The following is a 26358-nucleotide window of genomic DNA, read 5'->3' as shown; positions in this document are numbered from 1 at the left end:
TTTGTACGCACGCGTGATCGCTCACATGCTCTCTTGCCTTCTCTCTCTCTCTCTTTATTGGTTTAAACATTTTTAATATTAAGAAACAATGCGAAATACAGTGTTCAATTAAGAAAATGTTACCAACACGAAGCCTGAGCTTATATCGTGCTCGTTCATGTGTCACAAACAATATACAAACGCGGTGGCGAAAATACACACATTATTTGATAATGAAAAGAAAGTTGAAGTGCAAGACAAAACTAAACTAAACAAGAAAAACTTGAAAAACAAAAAACAACAACAAACAAACAAAAAAACAAAAACAAAAACAAACCCAAACTATTACTACAACTACCAATGATAACAACAGCAACAATGATGTTATATTAATAATAACAACAGTAAAAATACACCGGAAAGTGAACATCACCTAAAGTGTAATGTAATGGGGGGAGGGGGAGGGAGGGAGAGAAAGAGAGAGAGAGAGAGAGAGAGAGAGAGAGAGAGATCACAGAGTGAACCCGGGGCCATTCATCAAAATAATTTTCAGTCTACATTACTGCAGGGAATATTTCATTGTGTATCTTTTAAGTCTTGAATCTTTTTGAATGTCCAATATTTGTGTTCTCTCTTATATTGTTGTAATTTGGGCAGTGTAAAAGAAAGTGTTCGACCGTTTCTGCAAGATATCCACACGAACAATTTGTATCCAGTCGAAGATGACGATCAAACAAATCTTGATTAAGATTACTCATAGTTATTTGGAAGCAAAGTCGACAATGATGAATTTGTTTTTCTCTCTTACCAATGTAATAATATGGGGGGATGGCTGTGTCACTATAGGAAAGGTATCTTTTTAACGGGCTTAAAGAATCACTTCATTTTATGTTATCAGGGGCACTGTTCCATAGTTTGGTTGTGGATGGAATAAATGAATTAAGTATAAGTTAGTTTTACAATGTGACACAGCTCTCTCAAGTGGTCTACGTCTGTGCTAAGGATTATTAGCATATCACTTCATCGTAAATAGAATTGTGTAGTTTAGACCCTGTTCAGGGTGGGACTGGACATTTAAAAAAAGCACATCAGTGCTTATCTGTTAAGTGTTATTGTCGGAAAAAAAGGCCCACCAGATATCTCGCGTGGACAGCATCCATTTACTCGCGTGTTACACCGGAAATGCAATGAGGGTGAAGGTTGTTCGAGATTGGAGCGGCACAGACGGATTAATCACTGGAAGTGCTGTGATAAAAAATAAAATAAAATAATAATAATAAAGTTACAACCAGGGATTGAGCATCGCCACGCTCGCATGATTCTGGCTGGTAAGTTGGTTTTAATGTAGCAAGGTATAATTTCTGCCCATGGTTAGAATGCATGTTATCAAACTTTCATTTTGAAAACGGGAGATGCTCCATGGTAGACCTCGTGGACTTTGTTTTCCGAGGATTTATCATCCAGAACCCACTGTTTCACGACAAAGTAGAATCCGTAAGGTAAAATCTTATTTTAGCCGTTGTATCGAGAAACTCATGTAGCTGTTTTGACAGTAATTAAAATATACCCGAAAATAGTATGTGAAATAAAAAAAAACAAACATTGTTATTGTATTGTATATCTATATATATATATATATATATACTTTAAAAAAATGTCATTTGTTGTTTCTTTAACACCAGATTGTTTTGGAGAAAGAGAGAGAGAGAGAGAGTAGTAATAGTTTATAAAAAGAAAATGCATCCAAATAGTAGAGAAAGACATTTTAAAAGGATCTTTTATGGTGGAAGGAGGACTAAGCAGAATTTGATGCAGATTAACTTGTTATTTTTATAACTCAATCTTACCACACATGCTTAAGTTGCAAACATACACACACCTGCAAACACACACACACACACACACACACACACACACACACAGTGACACACACACACACACACACACACACACACACACACACACACACACACACACAGTGACACACACACACACACACACACACACACATGCACACCAACCCACCCACCCACACATGTCAAAACATAAATGGCATGGTAAAATGGTAATATATAGTTAAAAAAAAATTTCAGACAGTATTTCTTCTTTTTTTTTTATATTATAATTCATGAGTTTACAGTTACACTGATGGTAGAATAACTCTTAAATTGAAAAATTAAGAATAAACAAACAAACAAACAAACAAAAACAAAAAAACAGAAAGAAAGGGAAAACAAGGATCTGTGATTTGGAAAATGCCTCTCTGGTACTGTCCTAGTTACTCCACTTTAGCTCATAGTGCACTCAGATCTGGGAAAGAGTTGATTGATGAAAAAATCCAACAGTGATACATCTCATATGGTTCAGACCTATCACAATTTTAGTCACTTGTCTGCCATGTCAGTCTGTAACTTGAATTTATTTAACTATCATTGTAAAAGTAGTAGGATTGTAGAATTTATTGCCCTCTTTAAATGAAAAAATTCAAGTCATAGACTGACAAGGAATGTGTGTTTCACTTTCACTTTCAGATTGTTCACACTGAACAGGTGACTTCTGGATAGAAGCACAGTGTTTAGCAACACAGCATGGATTCCCCTGTGGACAGCACTGCAGTCATTCGCATGCGCAAAGACTTCAATGCTTTTATCTCCGACAGTGGGAGAAGGCTTGAGCAGCCATCTTTCAGACTGAACTTCGATGCTGCTGATATTTCCACGTCTGATCGACGTCGAACACCTTCAAGTTCAAATGACTCCATCAAAGCCATTTTAGGTAATTGTTAGACAGTTAACAGTTTCAGCTGTTTTTGTTACTTGGACACAAAGAAGATACATATTTTTATTCAAATTGGAAATCAGAAGTAAAAAAACAAAACAAAACAAAACAAACAAAAAAAACAACAGCAGGAGTTTTGGACATGAATGGTAGTAATTTTGAAACTTTAGACCATTAATTCAGTAATTGTTTCATCCCCTTTTAAGTAATTGTAATGAGCCAGAAGAACATGCCAGGACAGTTTTCGTTTTAAAATTAAATTGAAAAAACAATAACACTATTTCCTTTTTCCTTTTGAAACTAAGGGCCATGATTTGGTCATGGAAATGTACCTCTGTTTCCTACTCATTTGTCAGATGGACACCCCAGTCTCTATGATGAAGGTAGCTCTGCGCTGCAAGTCTTTTAGAAAATGTACTAAATCAGTAAATGTTTGTAGAATGTGCCTGTCTGTCCATTTATTTGTCAATTTGTCAATAGTGTGTGATGTGGGTTTTTCAAATGAAATGGGAACCATAATGTGTTGTATTTTCTGGTGTAGTGAACATTTACTTTTGTATAATATCTTTTTTTGATAATATAAATATGTTTAAAATAGAAACGTAACAAAATCTAAAACTAAAAGTCTCCCCTATGTAGCCATATCATGGAACAAACCCTCCTTTTTTTCAGAGAAAGAAAAACAAGAAAAGCTCAAAGTGGCCGAACTGCTTGCTGCAAAAAGTAAAATTGCTGAACTAGAAACACAACTGGCTTCTGTGAAAACCTCAAACAAAAGAGCTCGCATTGAGTTTGAGAAAGACCTGGATTCCATCAAATCTGAGCGAGAGGTTAGCTGTCTTGTTTGTTGTTGTTTTGTGGTTATCTGGAAACCATGTTCTTTTGTAGACCTGTGTATTGTTTGTTTTAATTCTTAAGTGAAGAAAAAGATCTAGACACAGTGTATGTTGGATAGAAAACAAATTTGAAAAATAGAAATGAGTAGAACTACAAGTCTCTGCATGTCCTGTGTATTTTGTATTTTATAAGATTATTGCCAGAAATGTTCAGTTGTAAAGTCTTTTGCTTTTAATATTCTTCTTGCAGTAATTTTTAGATACAAACTAACAAAGCGTTTATGTAAACTAAAGAAATTTATGTTCATGCATGGCAGCAAGAGTAGACTAAGACTCATATTTAACATCCAGAGGCTCTGCGTGAAAATGTGACAAACATCCTGTTTATATTGGTGGATGCAGAAAAAAATTCAAATTACTTTGATGACTTGGACATTATGGGCATGCACACACACACACACACACACTCACATTCAGACCCTTGAGCATGCACACACAGACACACACGCATAGGCATATATTCTCATCTGGCACAATGAATGCACAAGTTACATTCACTTTTCTCTCTAAAGTCATAATATGCACCTCACTGTTTCTCAGCCTAGAAGCCTGATTCTTCATCATTCACAAAATCACCCGGCCCCTCCCCCCTTCCCTCTCCCCCCCCACCCCGCACACCCCCCTCTCTCACTCTCTTTCTCTGTACTCTGTGTCCCTCTTCACCACACTTCTACTGATTCAGTTGGTGCATGCATCATGATCCCTATCAGCTGGTTATACTTTCTTAGTTTCTACTTCTAATTAGGTGGCTCATTGTGCAGTTTACTGTTAGTATATATTAAATATCTATATGTATTTACAATTTAGTCTTGACAGCTAGAAAAATGTTTACTGACAATTGAGAAATGAAAGCACTGGGTTTTTTCAGCGTGAATCAGATAAGATAACAGAGCTGCGCTGCAAAGTCAGACAGCTTGCTGATTCTGAGCAGTTGGCTAAAGCTGAACTTGCAGAAGGCAGACAGGAGTGGGAAACAGCTCGTATATCACTTGAAAAGAAGTTACGCAATGCTCAGCGTGAAAAACTTACCATGGAAGAAGAATTAATGAAGGTAAGAGACTGTCATGTGCTACTCTTGTTGCCAACTTCTTCCATGATGATTATTCCAGTTAACAATATGTGGTGAAATTAAGGCATGATCCTCATTTTTTCTTAACAATTTCAGTGGACTGCTCAAAGTATTTGTTGCTGCATCATTGTGAAATATAGTTCTTATGGGATTTTATACAGTAAATATGTATCATGTCATTTGTATATATGAATAAAAGTTTATTCCTTATCCTACATGATAAGTTCCATGTTAGCTTATGCACTTATGAATAACTCTGATATTAAGTCTAGTAAGAGTGATTGTGAATGTAATAGGGTCTTGAAATTTATGCTAAACAGAATTGATCTTTTTCAATCTATTTTCTGTCAAGCCAGGCCCATGAGGCTTTTGAACACATGCAGCTTTACCTGCCTAAAATCTGGAATTCATTTGCCTGTGTGTGACTCAAAACAATACAGAAAAATGGTGAAAGTAATTAGCTTGTATTTTCAAATTTCTGTTTACCTCATCTGTTTCTGTTTGATATAACATAAACATACACTCCAATCAAACATCGCCAACACAGCAGGCAAAATCAGTAAATATGGTGAATGAGAATGAAGCCATTGCAGCTGATGGCATTGGTGATTGTGAGACTGAAGTCGGTGACATCACAGCCACAGTTCAGTTACTGTGGCTGTTGGCCTAGTATCTGTCACTGCTTGCTTCTGACACTATGTGACCTTGATCTCTCTGTTTAGCTGTCTCAAGATCAGAGAACATGACATGGTAGAGTATGTTGTATGGGTTATTTACTGGATAAAGTTTGATGGATTTAGATGGTTAGTTCCTCAATGTGTGAAGTGATGCACATGTATATATATCATAATATTTTTTATATATACATTTATATAGATTTGTGTGTACTTCACCTTTCATCAGCTTTCAGTTTTTTTATTCAAATTCTATTCATAATACTTTATTATCTGTTTCAACCAAAAACAGAAAATTTTCTTTAGGCTCACTTAAAATAAAATGCCCGTCAGCAAAAACAAAACAAAACTGACACACCCTTCACTTATCACCATGTACACATCAATTATTATGTAAAAAGAAAAACATGTGGGTAAGATACTATTACATTCAGAGTGCAACTGTGTGTGTGTTGCGTGTGTGCCCGCGCGCACGCATGCATCGTTTTGTGTGCACGCACGCGCGCGTGCGCATGTGTACGTTTCAATCATTATAAAAAGAAGAATATTCAGTAAGATAATAATAACATTTAAAAAGACAAATGCTCATCAACAGATAAAACCGAAAAAGCAAAACCAAATGAGCAACTTGAGTTCAGATTTATTTTGAAATGGTGACCATTTTGCTCCTTGTTAATGTTATTGTCCACCAAAAAAACCCATAGCATGGGTGAAGGGAAGTATCATTGTGTTTGTAACAGGCAACTTTGATTTGCTCTTCTTTGCCTAGTAATTGAGTATTCATATAATTTGTTTGTGGCTTTTTATATTGATGATTGTAATTTGCGACATGATAATGACAGCTGAAGGAGGAATCCTGGCAACAGTTAATGGAACAGAAACAGGAGTCAGGGCGCTGTCAGTCAAAGTTGGAAATGGTGATGATTGAGCTGGAAGAAACAAAAGCACATCTCAAGATGGAGAAGGGGTAAGTATTACATAGCTGACATTCATGATTCATTGTATATATACCTAGAAAGTTTTGATCTTGTGTGTGTACACAAGAAGATTTTTTAAGTATGTGTTTATTGATGCAACAGCTTTAAGCATGGATCGAATGCATGTGGTGTGGAACTGTTTATTCTTTTCAGCAGTCATCATGATCATGAAAGAATTAAATCTTGCCATTTCAATCTCAACAGACACTGTTCACATGCTCTAGTAAAATGGAAGGAACAAGTAGGAAGGTTTTATTGTGACTAATGATACCATGTTACCTGTGCTGCATTTAGATGGTGGGACTTTTAAAGGTTTGGTTTGTGTTGCAGACAAGTGGAGGAACTGACAGACCGGTTGAAAGACTATGAAGACCTGAAAAAAGCAGCTGATTCTGCTAAAGAGAAAATTAAGGTAGATGGAACTCATTGTTGGAAGGGAAATAACTCACCTTACATTCTTTTGACTAAAGAAAAATATAGATACTAAAGAAAGTTATTTTGGAACTGAATTGCTGAATTGACAGTGAAATGACAGCGTTATGCAGGCAGTCAGTAGTCTCAGTTACTGGGCAAAATTTAGTGTTGGTCCTGAATCAGTTAAAACCTTCTAGGAAATGTTTTCTCTTCAATGTGTCTACTGTTCCAGCAATATGAATATACCTCCACACAAGTAAAACTGGGAAAATGAGACTACAGACAAGCTAACTTGTGATGGAATAAAAAAAACCAACTAAAACAAAAGTACTAATGAAAACAAAACAAAAATACAATTGTTCCATAACAGTCATTGATATTTTGTGGAACACAATACTATCGACAGAATAAAAGACAACATCTACCAATTATGGCTGCCCATGAAAGTATTTGATTTTTCCTACTTTGCTTATATTGGTATTAACGGTCATTGTACTAAACATCACTTTATGTCAAATGTTTGATGTCAATCAATATATGTGTGTTCAGACCACAGAATTATAATGAATAGATTTGAGGAAGTAACCTCTTACTCAGTTACTGTTACACAGTGCACACCATTATGTAATTGCCATGAACGAGTGTTGCTCACAGTATGGTTCTCTGTTCCTCAGGATTTAGAAGAGCAGGTGAGTCGACAGGCGGAGGATGCTGCAGTGACACGAGCAATGAGAGGGGACATTGAGAAAGTCCCAGGTTTGGAGAAGGAGGTGACAAGGTTACGCACTGAAAACGAGTACTGGAGGTGTGTACTTCAGATACTGGTATAGACTTTAAATATGGAATATGTTCACTGTTTTTAAGGCACTTAGATTCTGTAGTGTGTTTATTCACTCACACTTCCAAGGCAAACAGATGTGCATTCATACACATGCTTGCATACACTTGTGTACAGAAATGCACATGTACACATTCATGATTAAGAAACATTAATGCACGTGCAAATCAAAATTCAGTGTTCTCTGAGATTAGCAACCATAGGTACATCACAGACATTCACTGTTGTCATTTACATTGTCTTGTGTGTCAGTGTAATTGTGAGTGACATTGTGTGGATATAATTATTTGTAGTCTGTGAATATATTGCAGCTTCTTCATTCAGTAAGAATATTTTTTACACTTCATCTTTGCTGTCTGGGTACCTTGAATCACATTACCAGTGATTCTCACCTTGATCACATATTAACAGTGTGTATAGGTGAATGTTTCCTAAAAAAAAACCCTGACATTTTAAGAGTGGAAGGAGCATCTGGGAGCGGTAAGTGTTTTATTGTGACAAGAGCACTGCCAGGTTATATCATACTAGAATTTCAGAAATTTTGTTAATAGATTTGTATTCTCTGGATTCTGAATAATATATTTTGTAAAGTTTACATATAATTTTGATGTTTCATCCTCTTATGAGATATTGAAAGGATGTATAGATATCTTCCAATATTTTTGGACTCATTCTGTACTGCCTGATGACTTCCTTCATTCTACTGTTTGTACTGGCCGTTTGTTTATGTTACAAGAAAATTATCTAAAACTAGTAAAAGAGAATGCAATTTCATACAGCGATGAAATTTTGTGATGATATAAAAAATAGAATGGACTAACATTTTGCAAAGTTTCAAAGCACTCACTTAATTATTGACTACCGGTAATTTATCATATTTTGAAAAAAATCTGCGTTTTTCACAACGGACATAAAGGGGGTGAATTTTTCTCATATAACAGAAATTTTACAAATGTGGTCTTTTGTCACCACAGACCCTTCCTAATTGTAGCAGTTGAATGGGCAAATGCGTATGCACAGTGGATATCCACTATAGAATCCACTATAGAATGTTTGCATTCGACTTTGAGCCACAGTACTTGCTGAAGTTGACAGAGACGCCATCTTGTCGTGTGAGTGAGCAAGAAGGGTGACTGTATGCTCGCATATATTGTACTCAAACAAAGGCATTTTCAGCCACAATAAAAGTACAGGTGCGCTTTTGGGTGACTGTAGAACAGAGCTGTGCCATTTAGTTTTGCACAAAACTGTTAACCTATGAACTATGAGTTTTTAAACTCACAGTACGCTATGACGTACCGCAGTAACAAAGCGTTGTGCACATCAGGTACGCTATAGCATACCTTAGTATAGAAAGAGTTAAATGTGATTATGTTGACTTGTTGCAGGAAAAGATACATGCTTAATATTACTCCAAAAATGAAGTGCAGTGGAGTGTAAATCAGTACACATTGTATTACACCACAGTGGAGTTAAAACCTCTGTGTGTGTGTGTGTGTGTGTGCAGCCAGCAGAAGCAGAATGCCATGTTGCTACAGGAGCAGCTAACCAGTGTACAGAGAAAGTTGGAAACAGCAGAGAAGCGATGTGAGACCTTGACACAACTCCAGGTGGAACATGAGGTAATCCAAGACTCAGTAGTGCTTTCCCTTTTTTTCAAAAATCCATTTTTCATCCTAATTTTTTTTTCATTTGAAATTGAAATCAGAAGTCTCATGATCACATCAAAGAGGGGTCAGGCTCAGGTTAAAAAAAAAAGTTGTGTTACAAATCTAAAATTATTGAGAATAGAAAATCATGTGTTATGGCATATGGTACATATATTTTCTGGTTATATTTTTGCATTTGTCATCTCATTGTTTTTCTCACATGATCACATGTGTCCAGTATGATTGTTTAATTGATACAGATACTTATGTAGTGCCTATTCTCTGTCCGGGTCCAAGCTCTGATCTCTTTACAAATGCGCACACATGTATCTAAGAGTGGATTTTGGCAGGGATAGCTCTAAGGGTTAGCACTAAGCCATCACTCCTCATTTGCACTTTTCCACATTGTTATATGAATGCAGATTGACTGTTTTAATGGGATTTGTTGCGAAGCAGGTAACACAGCTTTAGATATCTCCTGACAGTGAGTTTGTCTGTTCCACCAGGATCTGAAAGGTCGTCTTCAACGCTGGGAGGCCATGGACACAAGCGGATCACGCAGACCACAGTAAAACTTTTATTTTTCCTTCTTATTCTTTTCTGTCATTTACTTATTGTTTAAAAACTTAATTTTTTTTATGTCACTATCGCATACACATTGAATCCTATGATATGCATGGTATTCCTTGCCCTATCATTCGAGTGCAGTACAACAGTCATAGGCCCACTACTGAACAGCAAGTGATTATCTTGGTCACAAAATTAGTGGGAGTTATTTCAGTATTTCAAGGGATTTTTGCCATGCAGTTGTCTATAGCTGAAGATTTGATTTTCTTACCTTTTTTTTTTTTTTTTTGGTTTTAATTTTCTTTGTGTTTTTTATGATCCTTGTTACATTTTATTTGGGAGTCTAATCTGCTCTTGCTAAAGGACGCATAAACACAGCCAGAAGTGGATGAAGGGGGGGAGGGAGGGGGGGGGGGCACATTATACTATTTGGGGACAGTTTACTGTTTAGACCATTTTATCTGTTGTTATGTTTTGCATATTATTACCAGAAAATTTCATACTATCATATGTATACCATTTGGATAATTCATTTGAACTGATTAAAAAAAAAGTGTTAAAAATGTCTTTTTGGCTTTCATACACTTTAAAATCATACCAGATTTGCTGATGAATGTAACCATACTTGATGAAAGTGCTTAGAAAATGTGTTTTGTGTGGTGTGTTTATTGTGGTGTTTGTGTGTGTGCACTGTTTCTTTTGCAGGTCGCCTTCAGAATTGTCCAGGAGGGTGAAAGAATTACAAGTAGCTGAAGCTGTGGCACTTGAACAGAAAGGGCAGCTCCAGTCCAGGTCAGGACTTTTTTGTTTTACTGTTAATGATACTAGTGCAAGTGACACTGCACAGTTCAGTGGCTGACTTTATTTTACAATATTGGGGAAGGAGGTGGGGGGGGGGGTGCGGAGTTGTATGGTAAAGTGTGGTAAATTGTGTATAAGTGTATTTTTGATGTGAGTCAAAAACTCTTAAAGTGTTTGCTCTGCATCATCACATGATTGAAGGTGTGTAAAAGGAAAAGAACACAAGTGTGTTCACCGTGTGAGATGTTGTAAAACTTGTGTTCAGCATCACGGTGCTGGAACTGCGACTGAGGGAGGCTGTGGAGCAGCAGAAGAAAACTCAGGGGGAGATGAGTGCCCAGAAAGTGCAGGTGGACCAGCAGAACGACCTGATCAAAAGATTACGACGCAAGCTGCTCCTGGTCACCAAGGTCAGTGTACCATCAGTGCTGCACTGATTTTAGTTGCTTTTGTGCCTGGTTTGATTGCAAAATGCATGTTTTTAAGTTTTGTTGTTGCTCTTGCTGTTGGTGGTGATGGTTGTGGTGGTGATTAGGGTGAAATGAGAGTGGATCCAGCTTACATTTGGGGGCAGATTTTGTGTCTCACATGATAACAATGTTTCTGAGTAACCATGCTGGGGAGATTGTATCCAGCTTCGTTATGTATGTAGAAATGGGTTCCTGTGCCTGATCATTTTACATATAATTACATTCATCCTCTTCATGCCTTACAAGGCCATTACCAGAGATCTCCACTGCTGCCTCTCCTCTGCTGACTTTGTTGGCTTCCCCCAAGTTAAAGCAGTTTTCCTTCTGTTCTTTTTCTGCTGTTCTGCACAATGTCTCCCTTGGTCTTCCTCTACCTGATGACTATGGCTTTTCTGATTTCTTTTCTGGATATGCTGGTTTCTGTGGTTAACATCTGAATAATTTCATTGAACTATGTGTTTAATACACTGTCTTTGTCTTTGCAGTGTGGCCCCCTCCCCATCTCACCACCCCACTACAGTGGTTTATGAGGACCAGTTAGTGCTCCAATGTTCTTTCACTCTGGCACACAATGTTCTTGTAGTTTCACTAGTGCAGTTATTGTCACAATCATCACAAGGTCCAGAATACATAACTGAGCTTCTTGTGTGAATGGTTGTGTCTTTAGCCAGTTTTGGATCAATAAGCTGGAATCTTGGTGTTGTGAATATTTAATGGTAGATTTTGCCTTGAAACTTTTAATAATTATTTTAATGTATCCATTTGAAATCGATCGCCTTTTGAATAAAACAAAAGTTTTTTTGTTGAGGAAACATACATCATTCTCTTCACTCCTGATATATCTGTGGAAACTGTCAATGAAGATCATAAGAAATTATCACTTATTCACATTTTAATTTCTGTTCAATGAAAAATACCCCAAACCTCCTCTTCACCCTTCAGTAAATGTTGAGTCCAGAATGCAAACCTATTTTGATTTGCAACACCAGGAGCGTGACAGCTTTAAACGGATCCTGGACTCCTATGAGAGTGAGATGACGGTGACAATACCTGGGGACAGCCGTGTCAAGGACCTGCAGGAGGTGCTGGAGGGCTTCCAGCAGCACAACAACGACCTGGAGACACAGGTGGAGCACCTCACAAAGCTCCAGCAACAGGCCGTCGACCGTTGCCTGCAGGTGAGGGTGTGTCACTGAACAACGCAAGTACCAAGCTGCTTTTGTTCTGCCAGTGAATGGTAATGTTAGAACAGCATTAAGACAAAGATGATTGCTGAGTCTGTCAACTGACAAACAGAAAGTTTTTGAAAAAAAGATTTGTGAGTTGTAGAGTAAGACTCACTTTGGTAAGAGTAACCCACATTATTTTTTGTATACAAACTTTTTCCATTCATTATTCACGGCGGCACAAGGCAGCCCTTTTAGTTTTGGCGCGAAGTGGAGGGGAGAGGGATGAACAGCGAGCGAGCGCGAAACGTTGGAAAGGTGATAGCCTGGACAGACAGGCAGGCAGTATATGGGGCAGCGCTCTGGCGCACCACTAACTTCGCGCTATTCTCAGCGGAGCGCATGTTACACGGACAGTGTGTACAGCTGTGAACAGCTTCGCTGCTGCTGATAAACTGTCAGAAACAGGGTTATGTGCTTTTAAAAAATAATACTCTATGTCAGAATGCAACAAGAAGGGCGCTATGGGTGTGAATGGATGTGTGATTTTCTGACAAATTTAACGATACCAAACATGAGTAGGTTTAATTTCCTACAGGCAGTGTACAAGCGGTCCAAAACTTAGCGAGCACACGAACATTCTGTTCGAACTGAGGAACACACACGAAACGTAGTTCAATTTCAACTCCGTGTTGTGTGTGTACATCGTTTTACTTGGAGATAAAACTTATATCATGATATACATGCATGTCTCCACGATACAACTGGAAGGAAAATATAGCCGATACATTACCTAGAGGTGGCAGACCGCCCCGGAATTAGTGTCAGTATTTAACGATCAGCTCCACTGAGAACTGCTGCCAGCCACTTAAGTTTCACACTTCTCTCAACATCACGGGAAGAGAGACGGACAGACAGACATATATGCAGGGACAGACATACTGAGAAACAGAGGAACGTGTACGGAGAGAGAAAGGGGAGAGGCACAGAGAGAGAGGGAGAGAGACAGACGCAGAGAGAGAGAGAGAGAGACGCACACAGAGAGGGGGAGAGAGATTTTCGCCGACTAGATGTTTTGCGTGTCAGTATGTGTGCCTTTGCTTGCGACATGCATTTAGTCAGTCTAAAAGATACACATTGACGATACCATGCTTTTAGTAAACGATCACAATGTAACGTACTGACATGCATTTGTAAGTTCTAAATAATAAAATCCATTCCTACCTGAACTTATAAATCCGTATGAACTCCTTGTTTGTAGTTGGTAATCCACTCAGTTGAAGTGTGACACTGACTAAACTCAAACATTTTTTTTTCTTGAACATCAATTATGCACATCAGTCGTGTGCATAATTTTTCTTCTTCTTCAGTAAGAGATTTATTGAGATCTTCATCCTCTGAGTCAACATACACCGTCTTACGTTTCAATTGTGCGATGGGTGATATAGCTGCGTCAGTGACAGGTGTTTTGGGTGTTATTGGAGATGTGTTTGTGCACAGCGTTCTTGTTTTTTTGACTGGTGTTGATGTGGACTGACAAAATGACGTTGACACACTGTCGTCGGTATCTAAGCAGAGGTCAGACGGATCAAAACTGTCATCCGTGCATTTTTTTTTTTTACGGGTGCTGATCGTCTTTTTTTCGGACGACCACGCTGACTTTTTGAGTGATGAAAAGAGCATGTTTTGCACTGATCCAAAGATAGATCTGGATCGAAAGTTGTCCAGATTTCTGACATTCTGTCAATGTCAAGTGCAACATTTTCATTTGCAGTTTTGAACTGAGAATTTCCATGAGTATGTTTCATTTTTATCATATTTTTGTAGCACTTGATACAAATGCATGTGGGATGTCTGCCCTCTTCATCATTCGAAACATCTAGACCGAAAAAACGAAACAGTTCAGAAGAATACTTGACACAAAGTCTTGCATTCAACCCCTTGTCTTTATCTCTTCTGAGAACCCGCTCACCACACACACGACACATATTATCCAAACATCTCAAGTGTTCACTGAAGGTGTGTTGCCCAGTCAGCAATGCTGCCACTACCGCACCAGATTCCATTTTTGTCGGCACTCAACACACACACTTAGGTCAAACTGGATGTAACACAAACACTCGGACAGTGTCTGGTAAATCACACAACACACTTAAAGTTCACATTCACTGGAATCATGTACACAAAAATGACAGCAAACAAAAACCAGTGTGCACGAATATGATTAAATGAAAATCACTTAAACAATACACCTTTCTCTGCTGGAAACATAGGCACAAAGAGCGCGGCGCGTGCTCCCCTTCCTCCCCCCCCCTCCCATCCCAGTGGAATCTAGGTCAGCAGCCGTGCTCCTGACCGCTCACTGAACTCTGAAACTAAATAGCTCTGCTGGAAGTTAAGCGGCACAGCCGTGTATTAGATCAAAAAAACAAAAAAAACAAACAAAAAAATGTTGTTGATTAACTTGGAGTTGACTACATTTGCTGTGATTATTCCTTCCTGTTACTCTCACATATGCTTTTTAAAATGGCATAAAACTTATCAGTTATGTGACCGCCAAAAGTATAAGTGCCAGTGTATGGTTTATTGTGTGGATATTTCTTTTCTTTCTTTGCAAAAATGTTTCTTTCAAAAGCATGAGATATTTTTTTCTTAGTCCATCAAAGGATATGTACAAGTAGACTAAAACAATATTATTGTTTCATTTCTAAAGCATGCAAAGATAGTTGATAGGTTTAGTGAACAAACAAAAACAAAAACAATTCCAACACTGAAAAGTTCAAAAGTCAGCACACTGTTTTTACAACAGTACCTAAAACTTGATCTCAAGGTATACTTATAGGTGAGTCAGAGTCACTGTGTTATAAACATCCCGAAAACACAGACAAATCTTTGTGCTGAATATTTTGAAAGCAGAAGAAAAAGCAGTTTTGAAGCACAACTGGGAAATGAGAGCTAATGGATTAATCGCTGACTGTGTGCATGTTACAGCTGGAGCAGCAGAACCAGGCGAGTCAGAGCGGATCCTCTGCCTCAATGAAAGCTGACCAGGACAAGATCTGTCGGCTGCAGTAAGTGTTGTTTTCCCTTGTGGAGGCCTGCATATGAGGTGTTGGAGGGGAAGGGAACTTTGCTGTTGAACATCATATCACGTCTTCCTTAACCTCTTGACTGCGCCGTTGACGTATGGCATACGTCATGAAATGTCGCTCACCAATGCTGTATTGACGTGCGCCGTAAGTCATGTTACAACGTTCTATGTTTCAAGTCCCGCATAACAGAAAATACAGTCTGCTAACCATTAAATTAGCTCCCCTGAGAGCTCTTTATCTCCTGAGTTCCATAAGTTAAAATTATTCATTGGATTGTCATATATATGGTGAAAGTTTTGAAAGTTTGTACGAAGCTCAAGTTGTGTTTGCAAAGCCATGGCTGAATGCAGACAAACCCCAACACTTGCACTTGTATTGAAAGAATTCTTTCGCGATGCAAACAGTAGAGATGAAGATTGTGGACTGAATGAGATAGAACTGCGTGAAGTTGATGCCGAAGACGCTGATTTTGACAGTGGAGGGGGGTGGGAGGTGGAGTTGCTTGACGAAACTGAAGACAGACAAGCTCAGCTGATTCAAGATGCAGGTGGGTGTTTACGAGGTTTTTCAGTTTATTATTTGCTTTCTGTTTGTTGTAACAATGAATATGACTGCATTGTGTGTGTTTTGAATGTGTTAGCTGTGGTAAGTAGCTTTGTCAGTCACTGATCAGTGTGTGTGAGTGAGAGAGAGTCAGTCACGTGGGTTACTGTGTGTGACCATCACAGCCCAAGGGGACGCGGCTTGCTGGCTGGCTCATTGTTGATGACAGCGTGTGTGGCTTGCCTAGAGCTTTGTGTGTGTTCGTTCCCAAGTGTGTATTGGTTTGTTGTTGTTGTTATTGCTGTTGTTATTTTGTGTGTGTGTGTGAGAGAGAGAGTGGGGGGGGGGGGGGGGGAGGAGATGTATATAAAACTGAAATCAGAGAATGATATACAGAATTGTATGCCTAAATTACTTTGTAAATGCAACACACTTGTAAAAGTGTGTGTGTGTGTGTGAGAGAGAGAGAGTTGTCATTTTGTTTTGCATGAGAAAGAGAGAATGAAGGGTTGTGGCATACCATGAACCAGTTTTAGTGTGTGTGTGTGGGGGGGGGGGGGCGGTTAGGTGTGTGTGTGTTTGTATTTCAGCTTCTGAAAATAATCAGAAATAAAATGGTACCATTTTATGATCTTTTTTTTGTAAAAAATTTTTTTTAAAACCCCAACAAACTTAGTCTTTTATGCAATGTGTTTCATGTATGCAGCATGGTGATGATCATGATGTTCATCCTGGACCATCTGAAGTTGACAACTTGCCACAAACCTACAGCTGAAGACCAGCAGCAGCAAGACCAAAGGGCAGTAAACAAGCCGCCAGGATTCTGGATTACAACAAAAACATGGGTGCCATGGACCATCATGACCAACAGTTGCAGCCCTACGATGCCACAAGGAAAACCCTGAAGTGGTACAAATAGCTGTGTGTGCATTTTCTACAAATTGCCATGCTGAATGCACACATCCTCTACAAAAAAGCAGGCAACAGCAGTACACTCCTGGACTTCCAGAAGGATGTAATTAGTGCCATGATTTTTGGTGACCAAGACCCAGACACTGCTAAAGATGACCACACTGTTTGTCTTGTGTGGAAAACACTTCATTGATGGCCACGAAGTAGGTGCAGAGTCTGCTGGAAGAAAGGACAAAGAAAGAATGTGAGGTTCTACTGCCCAGACTGCCCCAGCAAACCAGCACTGTGTCTTGAAGACTGTTTCTGCAAGTACCACACAGCGTTTTTACTGGTGATAGATGCTGGGTGAGTACACCCTTTTCTTTCTTTGTGTGGACTGTGTTGGAGTCTTATGCACCTGGACACTGTTGCTCAGCCTTGACAGTGTGTATGGTTGATCACGACAGTCACAGGAAAGACCTGTTGAAAACCTGGTTGATATTGTAGCACCTACATGACGGAATGACAGTCCCTTTTTTTAAATTTTTTTATTAATGCATTTTATGGAATTTTTCTATCAGATTGACTCATTATTTGGAGTATTAAAAACAAAATCTTGGTTCATTTTCCTTTCATTTGATATATACTTTTATGCACTTATCTTCAGTACTTTTTGAAATATAAGCAAATTAAAATCATTGGCGTGTTTTTCTTGTTTTCCTGAAAATTTTCTCAGAATAGGCTATAGAAAATGTACTAGCAGTGAAGGGGTTAATGTTTGCAAGTTTATATTTCATTTCAGAGGGGAACCTTGCTATTGTACATTACTTCACATCTTTCTTGATTTTTTGCAAGTTGATATTCCATTTCAGCACAATATTTATTGCAGGGAAAGTTCCTTCTTTTATTTTTTTTTAGACATCTGATCTGCCCTGGATGTTTCGGAATTGAAAGATTTTTCTGCCTACAACCAGTCATTAACTCTTTCCGTGTGAACAACAAAAGAGGTGAAGACAGTGTTTCACTGCTGCTGACATCATTAAATGTTTCAAGTTGAAGGTTCTCGTATTGAAGAGGTGAATGAATACAAAGAATACAGCATTTCTTGCGATGAAAACTATAGGCTGGGCCATTCCGACACCTGCTTGACATTAGATGGGGTTTCTGTGGGGGAAAGAATGGGAGAAGACTCTCTGTCCCAAGTGAGTTAAAACACCATGAAAAATAGGTGTGGGGAAGGGACACAATATTTTTTACCTTGTTTGTTAGTGCTCTTGGCCCTTGTGCAAAGGAGGTAGAGGGCATGATAAATACCCATGATTATAATTGTTGTTATTATTAAAAAACAACAACAACCAACAACTGACATGCTGTGTGCTGTGTCTACAGAGAGCAGCTTCTGGATGTGGAGCAGCAACTGAAAAAGGTGACGGAAGAAAAAGATGTTCTGGAAATGAAGATAGAACAAAGGAATCTTCAGGTAGGTTTACCTTTCATACTATCATCTTTCAGTATTTTATGTTCAGGAACTGTAAATGAGGACAGAGCAAATTATTGTACAGGTATAATTCACATTTCATGTTATCTGCAGGTGTACTTGCTCTTCGTGTTATGTTGTTTTGATACACCTTTAAGCAAATGTCAAGTAACATAAGTTTGACTATTGTGAATTTTCGGTAATGTGTGTGTGTTTATTCTGGAACACTATTTTATCTTGATCAAATGAGAAAACAAGTCTTTTGTTCCCTAGAACTCCAGTATAATAATAATAATACCTTTGATTTTTTTTATTTAAAAAACAATTTTTTTTTTTGAGATGTTCCAACTTAGATTTGTGATGGTATGTTAAAAAAGAAGAAGAAATGCTGCTTTGAATGAAAAAGTGTACATGTCCCATTTCATTGGCTAAGCCACATTCTGAACCACTGCAGCACAGGTGGGAGAGTGGGTGGGTGGTTGATAGTTTTGTTGTTGTTGTTGTTGCTGGTTTGTGTGTGTCAAGATAAAAAAAAAAAAAAAGTTTTCAGGTTGAGTGCATCAAACTTGAAGCTTTTGTTGGTTTCGTGGAAGTGGATATTCACTTTTTTTTTTCTTTTTTTTTTTTTAGAGGAATTGAGTAGGATCCTGAAGTTTGAAGAACAGTGGGATCAGATGTGAGGGTACCTGATCAATTTGAGCATGACTAATTTTGTCTTTTTTTTGTTGTTGTGCCTTTGATGTGTTCTCTGTTTACATTATTCTGCATTCTGAACCTTGCAATTTTGTTTAGTTTTATTATACTGTATTAATTCTGTTGTCTTTGAAGTCTCTATAACAAATCTCTTCTTTTTGTTCTCCACTCCCCTCCCCCATGAAAATGGGACTGTGACCCAAGGCACACCAAGGTTCTCCCTGACCTAATCTCTATTCCTCCCCGCACCCCTCCCCCCATACCTCCCTGTAAAAGGGGAAATACGACCCAAGGCACACCAAGGTTCTCCCTGACCTAATCTCTATTCCTCCCCGCACCCCTCCCCCCATACCTCCCTGTAAAAGGGGAAATACGACCCAAGGCACACCAAGGTTCTCTACCTGTCCCTGAATTAATCTCTTCTTTTTTCCCCCCTTATAAAAGGGGGACTATGACCCCAGGCACACCAAGGTTCTCCACCTGTCCCTGAACCCAGCATCCCTGGCCCAGCAGCAGCGGGAGCGAGAGATGGAGCGCCTGAAGGAGGAGAACGAACGACTGACGACACGGGTGCAGCTGCTGGAGAAGGCAGGGGGGCCTTTGGAGGACCTGACCATGCAGGTTGACAAGCAGCTGGAGACTGTGCCGGAGAGCAAGACCATCCAGGGTGAGGCACTGTACACAGTTTCTCCTCCTCTCCAGGCACACCGCTGCCCCCTCTCATTGCAGTTTTGGTAGGAAAACTCCACGCAGTTGTCAGCCACTCTTCTCTGTCTCTGGATTTCAGGAGAAAGGTGGCAAAATGGTAAAAACACTTCTGGGCCAATACAGTCTGCATGGGGTCTGGGTTGGAATCCTGGTCTTGACCTTTTTCCCAAGTTTGGAAAATCAAACTGAGTGTCTGCTCATTGGGATGAGGTGATTAACTGATGCCCTGTGTGCGGTGTGCATTTTGCGCACTGAGAAAGAACTCATGGCATCATAAATGTTGTCTTCTGGCAAAACTCCCTAGAAGAAATCCACTCTGATAGACACACAAATATATATGCATGCACTCAAGGCCTGACTTAGACACACAAATATATATGCATGCACTCAAGGCCTGACTTGGGTTACACTGCTGGCCAGGCATTTGTCAAGCAGTTGTGGTGTGGTGTGTATGGATTTGTCTGAATGCAGTGAATCCTCTTTGAGAAACTAAAACTGAAATCCAGGGTGAGATGCTTCACCGCTCCAGGTCATCTCCAGGCGCAGCTGCCCTGTCACTGCCGGCTTTGGCAGGAAAGCTTCACACAGTCGGCCGCTGCTCTTTTCTCTGTCTCTGGACCTCACACTCAGAACGAGCTCCCTCTTTTGCTGCTTCAGTCAGATCTCTGCACTCAGCTCTTACAAGTCTGGTCTCAAAACTTACATCTTCCCAAAATAGCCCTCTCTCTACACCTTCCTTCCCTCACTCTCTCTGGTCTGCAGTTTTTCAATCTTTATATTTATGAGCATTTATTATAAGTTTGATCTGTCATCCCTTTGATCAAGAGTTATTCATGTGTATGAATGACTGGTGTGAAACCGCTTTGATTTGTGTCAAGATAATGATAATAATGAAAATGATGATAATGTGGAGGCTTAGATAGCATGGTTCCCCACTTTCAAGAGCAGGTTCATTGCCCTTTACAGTAAGATACAGATATATATGTAACATTTTGAAATACAACAATAGAAAATTAGATAAAACAATTCACCACCCACGTATCATTCACAGCACAAAACGTGGACCGCAGAGAAGCTTAGCCTGTCAGGTGTGCATCCTTCACCCTTCATCACATAAGAATGAATGATATATTTGTATTATTATTGTCTTCTCCTGCTTGTATGTGTGGAGTGTTTCCTTATTGTACAGATTTCTGTTTTAGTATTTTGCAGATTTAACAAGAGAATGTTCCTTTAAAAAAAAAAAAAAATTTTGGTATTTAAAGACACGCACTGCGGATAAGTGGCCCCTGGACCTCAGCTGCAAACCTTTCAGAATTACAGATATCATTACTATACTGCCATTTATGTGTACATGAATTGAGAAGCAGGAAAAATTGGATTTGTCAGTAAGCGTACAATACTGTAATATTCATCATTATCTCTGCCGTCTTCTCCAGCTGTTCCCAATTGTCCAATCTGGTGTCAACGTCTGTGTCATGGTGCCAGGTGTTCTTTGCTTGGACAAGTTTCTTTGAACAGTTGAAGTAAATTTTATTACACAAGATATGTGAGTGTACAAATGTACATGCCTGTGTGAACAAAAGAATGTAAAGGGAGCTTTTATTCACAGTTGTATGTACGGTGTGTTTGAGTGTTTGCATGCCTAAGCACTCACTTGCACATGTTTGTGTGTCAGTTTATCTGTTTGTGTTCAGAACCTTTGTGTGTGTGTGGAGGGGTGGTGGTGAGGGGGGGGGGGGCATGGAGGGGGGTTGGTTTTTTTTTTTTTTTTTTTTTTCCAAGTGTGTACAAAACTGATTTCAAAATGTTTTGTGAGCATGTAGTGAATGCATGTTTGATTTCAACTTGTTCTTGTGTCTCATTTGTGCCCTTTTAACTTGACAGATTTAACAATCTTTTAACATCTGTTGCGTGTCTGTGTACAGAGTTGAAATCTCAGCTGGCCAAAGAGGAGCTGCGGAAGCAGCGGCTGGTGGAAGCATTCAAGAAAACGAGCCAGGAGTTCCGTGAGACATGCTACCAGCTGCTGGGCTACAAGATCGACATGCCCTGCACTGGACAGTACCGCCTGGCCAGTATGTACTCCGAGTCGCCCCATGACTACCTTCTCTTCAAGGTTTGTAACTGTTGGATGTCTGGCTTTAAAGGTTAGCATGTATCTGAGTCACTGCATGACTACCTTCTCTTCTAGGTGTGTAGCTGTGGGATGTCTGGGTTTAAAGGTTAGCATGTGCTCTGAGTCGCCCCATGACTACCTTCTCTTCAAGGTTTGTAACTGTTGGATGTCTGGCTTTAAAGGTTAGCATGTATCTGAGTCACTGCATGACTACCTTCTCTTCTAGGTGTGTAGCTGTGGGATGTCTGGGTTTAAAGGTTAGCATGTACACTGAATCACCCCATTGCTGCCTTCTCTTCAAGGTTTGTACCTGTAGGATGTCTGGGCTCTAAAGATTAGCATATACTCTCAGTCACGCCATTACTACCTTCCCTTCTAGGTGTGTAGCTGTGGGATGTCTGGGCTCTAAGGGTTAACATATACTCTCAGTCACCCCATTACTACCTTCTCTTGAAGGTTTGTACCTGTGGGGTGTCTGGGCTCTAAGGGTTAGCATATACTTTCAGTCACCCCATTACTACCTTCTCTTGAAGATTTGTACCTGTGGGATGTTTGGGTTCTAAAGGTCAGCATATACTCTCAGTCGACCCATGACTACCTTCTCCTCTAGGTGTGTAGCTGTGGGATGTCTGGGCTTTGAAGGTTAGTGTGTATACGAGTCATACCATTACTACCTTCCCTTCTGGGTGTGTACCTGTGGGATGTCTGGGCTATAGAGGTGAATGTACTCTTGAGTCACACATGACTACCTTCTCTTCAAGGTTTTGTACCTGTGGGATACCTGGGCTTTAAAGTTTAGCATATACTCTTGAGTCTCCCCTTGACTACCTTCTCTTCCAGTTGTATACCTGTGGAATGTCTGGGCTTAAAAGGTTAGCATGTACTCTGAATCACCCCATGACAACCTTCTCTTCAAGGTGTCATGTGTGTGCTTGTGGGATATCTGGGCTTTAAAGGTTGTGACTTGTAGATATCTTGTCTTGTGATTTGGGGATATCTGTGCTTTAAAGGTTGTGACTTTTGGATATATTGTCTTGTGATTTGGGGACATCTGGGCTTCCAAGGTTGTGACTGTTGGATTTCAGGACTTTAATGGTAGTTTTTGTATGAAGAGTTCTTTGCTTCAGGCCCCAAGTTAAGTTTTGTGTGGGTCTTTGATCCGAAGTAAAAGTTTAGTGTTGGTCACAGTAAGGAAAGTGTTGTCAGTTTTGTTTACATACTGAGGAAAGGATTTTGTAGTAATTTTTGTTATCTCGGCTTGCGTATAAAAAAATCAAAACAAAACACCAAAAACCAACATTTAATTACACATACTTAACCGTGACCCAACTAGTGCAGACTCCGGCAGGGGTCTGTAAATACAAAACTCGTTTACATATTTTCTGATTTTTCAAGCACTGCACACTCAATGTTGAAAAATGCAACAGACATACGTGGGGACTCTCTTTTTCTTCCCCACTTCAAGCGGGTAAAAGGCCTTGTCAGGCTTGCACGCCTTGATATTGATATATGATATGATATAAGAGGTACTCCAACGTGGAAGTGCCAATATTAGTCTGGGAAACAGCAGAGTTAGGCAATGGGGCAGAAGAATCCAACACTGCCTAAGTTCCAATGGGGCATGCACGTACCTGCTCTGTGGGCGCAAGGCGCGGCACCAGAAGGCAGAGTGGTGCATAATTGCTGCAGCAAGTTTAGCGATGAGTTGCTGATTGTTTGGTTGAGTAGCTTGCTGAGACACCATTAGTGGATGGGAAACAGCAGCACTCGGCGGTGTGGCAGATGGGGTCATCACCGCATAGCTTGGTAGGACCGTGCACACACTCGCACTGAAGGCGAGGAGCAGTGCCGGTGCAAGGGAAATAACTGCGGCGGTCACCGGCAAGGGTGCCGAAGCAGGGGTTGCCTCCCTTGGATCGGGTGATCCGGACAAGGGTGGGGGGTGCACGCGTATGGGCAAGCGTGTCCCCTAGTGGTCCACCTTCCTCCCTACACCAGGGGAGGGCATCCCTACACGCCTCGGTCGCTATTGGATCCGAGACGGTCGAGGCAAGCCGCTGTTTTTAAGGGATAGGTTACGAACAAACTAGAATGTTTTAACTCAGAAAGGGAAACTGAAGGAAAAAAACTTATTAAGATTATGTCCGTAAAGAACATACCTTTAAGTCTGCAAAGAATCAGAAAGTTGGTTTGACCAATTGTTTTATTTTCTCTCCTCCTGCTTTCAGCAAGGGCAGTCTGGGGAGATCCAGATGCTGGAGACAGACTTTTCTGGACGGCAGCAGGACAAACTGGAGACGTACCTGCAGAACAGAGACAGCATCCCTGCCTTGCTCAGTGCCATCACGCTGGACTTGTTTAGTCAGCAGACTCTCAATATGGGATGAAGTTCACCAGTTTATATATACTGTGTGTGGGATAACATCATGGTTAAACTGGTCAGTCAACAGACACTGTTGAGGGGATAACATGGTTTCTTTAGTCAAAGGACCCTCAGTATGGGATGACATGGTTAATGTGGTTAGTCGACAAGCACTGTATATGAGATAAAGGTCAGCATGAACCTCACCAGTCTGCTGGCCATCAGTGTGGGATGACATCACTGAAAACACCGTTGTGCAGGTCAGCAATGTAGGATGATGGTTCAGCTATACTTAATGTATGGACAGCAACTCTCCTTCCCACACACATCCCTCTTGTCCCTTCCAACTCATGCACACACCATTTATCTCCCATCTACTACTCGTTTTCTTTTTGTTTAAGAAAGGGAGTACATACAATGTCCAGATAGTCAGCATGACAAGAAAACAAATGACACTTTCTCTGCTCACTGTCAACTTATCACTTGGAGTGCAGCAGGTTTCTACATCATGAAGTGACTGATGCTGTTTGGGTCAGAAAATCACATTTGTGAAAATACTTGCACATCTCATTTGCAGTCTGCAGATAGCTTTAAAATAGTGCATCGGATACTTTCAAAACATTGTGCGGAAAAGAATACAGAAATAAAGGAGCAGGAAGAAGGTGAAGATCCTCTGAGTAAGATTCTCTTCTGCACCAAAACAGCCACCTTTATCTGCCACAACATGTGACCCTTGAAGAAGTGTGTTTTGCATGATACGTTGTCACAGCTTTTATTCAGATAGCCTTTTATCCTACTCACAAAGTGTCATATTCATTTTACTTGATTTGAAAGTCCTCAAATTATCTCTTTAATTTTGTTGCACATGAAAATCAGTTGTTTTCTTTTTATGAAAAATGATGCTAGACCTGCTTGGAGTCAAATATATGTGTATGAATTATGTGTTTTCTGCAGATAAAACACACCAATAACATTCATGAAGATCGCAATTTTAGATCATAAGTGTGAGATACGCAAGTCTTGTATAAGGTCCTCATCGCATCAGATCTCTCAGTAAAATTTGCGCTGCTCTCTCCATGAGTAGATTTCATTGCCACTTTGTAGTTCTTTCTTTTGCCATGGGTTCTTTTTCTTTCATAGATACAACCTGTATATTAAACTTAGTTTATTTTGCTTGAAACAATAGCTTAAAATCTGGTAGCTGTGGGGAAGGAGGGAGAAAGGTGAAGAGGAAGAAATGTCTTGAACAACAGACCTGTAGTCTTGTTGTTTTTCAGTTGAATATATCTTTGTGGAAATCAATCTGATAAATCTCCATTGACAAAATGTGCATGTATTCATGTGTGTGTCTGTGTGTGTGAGAGAGAGAGAGTGTGTCTGTGTGTGTTCATTGCATATGTGTGTGAATTTTGCAAAATGGATACAAGGGAGATAATTGATTTTCACCTTTACAAATGTAAAATCCATGTTTCTGCTGTTTCTCTCAAAAAATATAAAATGGTTTTAAAAAGGTATTTTCAGAATGATAGCAAGGTGGTTTACCTGCTCCTTTTTTTTCAATCACTGTTGTTCAGTATATATGTAAATATGGGAAGATAGATAAGGGATATGAAGTGGACTTGCTCATGTGAATTTGATGAGTATTATGCATTTTGCATTTGAATAAAAGAACTAAATGGCTTGTGATGAGTGGGTTTTTTCTGTGTTTTGTTTGTTATAATGTGTACGTTGTTTCATTCTGAAAAAATGTCTATACACAAGCTTGTATATTATGGTCAAAATGCCAGCAGTTCATAGTGAACTATTAACATGAGGACATGCACACCACTTCAGAAATTTAGTGGTGTTCACCATGGCAAGATTTTATTCAACATGTGCAGGACACCACCTGCTGAGCCCTCCACTGGCAACAAATAATCATGTAGTGGTGGCAGTCAGGGAAGAAGGTCGGAACACAGTGGGGTGCTTATAAAAGGATCCCTAACAGAATCAACAAAGGAACAGTACAACCACACCTTTAATATGGGCCTGATTCATTCATGACAGCAGCCAATTCACTGAAGTAAAAAATCAAGCAGTTAAATCGATAAAATGACTGAGATACCATGACTGCAAAACAGAAGAGAATCCAATCCTTAAGTTCAGTCCATGAAGTTTTCCTTCACTGGAAATCATTTCAACATCGGACAGAAAGA

General features: G+C 39.6%; 1 protein-coding gene across 1 annotated transcript; it reads left to right on the top strand.

Moving 5' to 3' along the window:
* Positions 1–1172: 1172 nt before the first annotated feature.
* On the top strand, positions 1173–25837 carry LOC143292932 (mitotic spindle assembly checkpoint protein MAD1-like). Its single transcript, XM_076603632.1, has 17 exons — positions 1173–1307; positions 2511–2754; positions 3430–3587; positions 4522–4704; positions 6239–6363; positions 6704–6785; positions 7462–7592; positions 9133–9247; positions 9781–9842; positions 10547–10633; positions 10908–11052; positions 12102–12290; positions 15270–15349; positions 18194–18284; positions 19419–19641; positions 21611–21801; positions 24030–25837. The coding sequence occupies exons 2-17, from the start codon at positions 2568–2570 to the stop codon at positions 24186–24188; spliced, it is 2208 nt and encodes a 735-aa protein (XP_076459747.1). The 5' UTR covers positions 1173–1307; positions 2511–2567; the 3' UTR covers positions 24189–25837.
* Positions 25838–26358: the final 521 nt, after the last annotated feature.

Source organism: Babylonia areolata, chromosome 18, assembly GCF_041734735.1.
Source record: "Babylonia areolata isolate BAREFJ2019XMU chromosome 18, ASM4173473v1, whole genome shotgun sequence".
NCBI lineage: Eukaryota > Metazoa > Mollusca > Gastropoda > Neogastropoda > Buccinidae > Babylonia > Babylonia areolata.
Note: the sequence above shows the minus strand (reverse complement) of the source record. Positions and strands in the feature narration are given on the sequence as shown.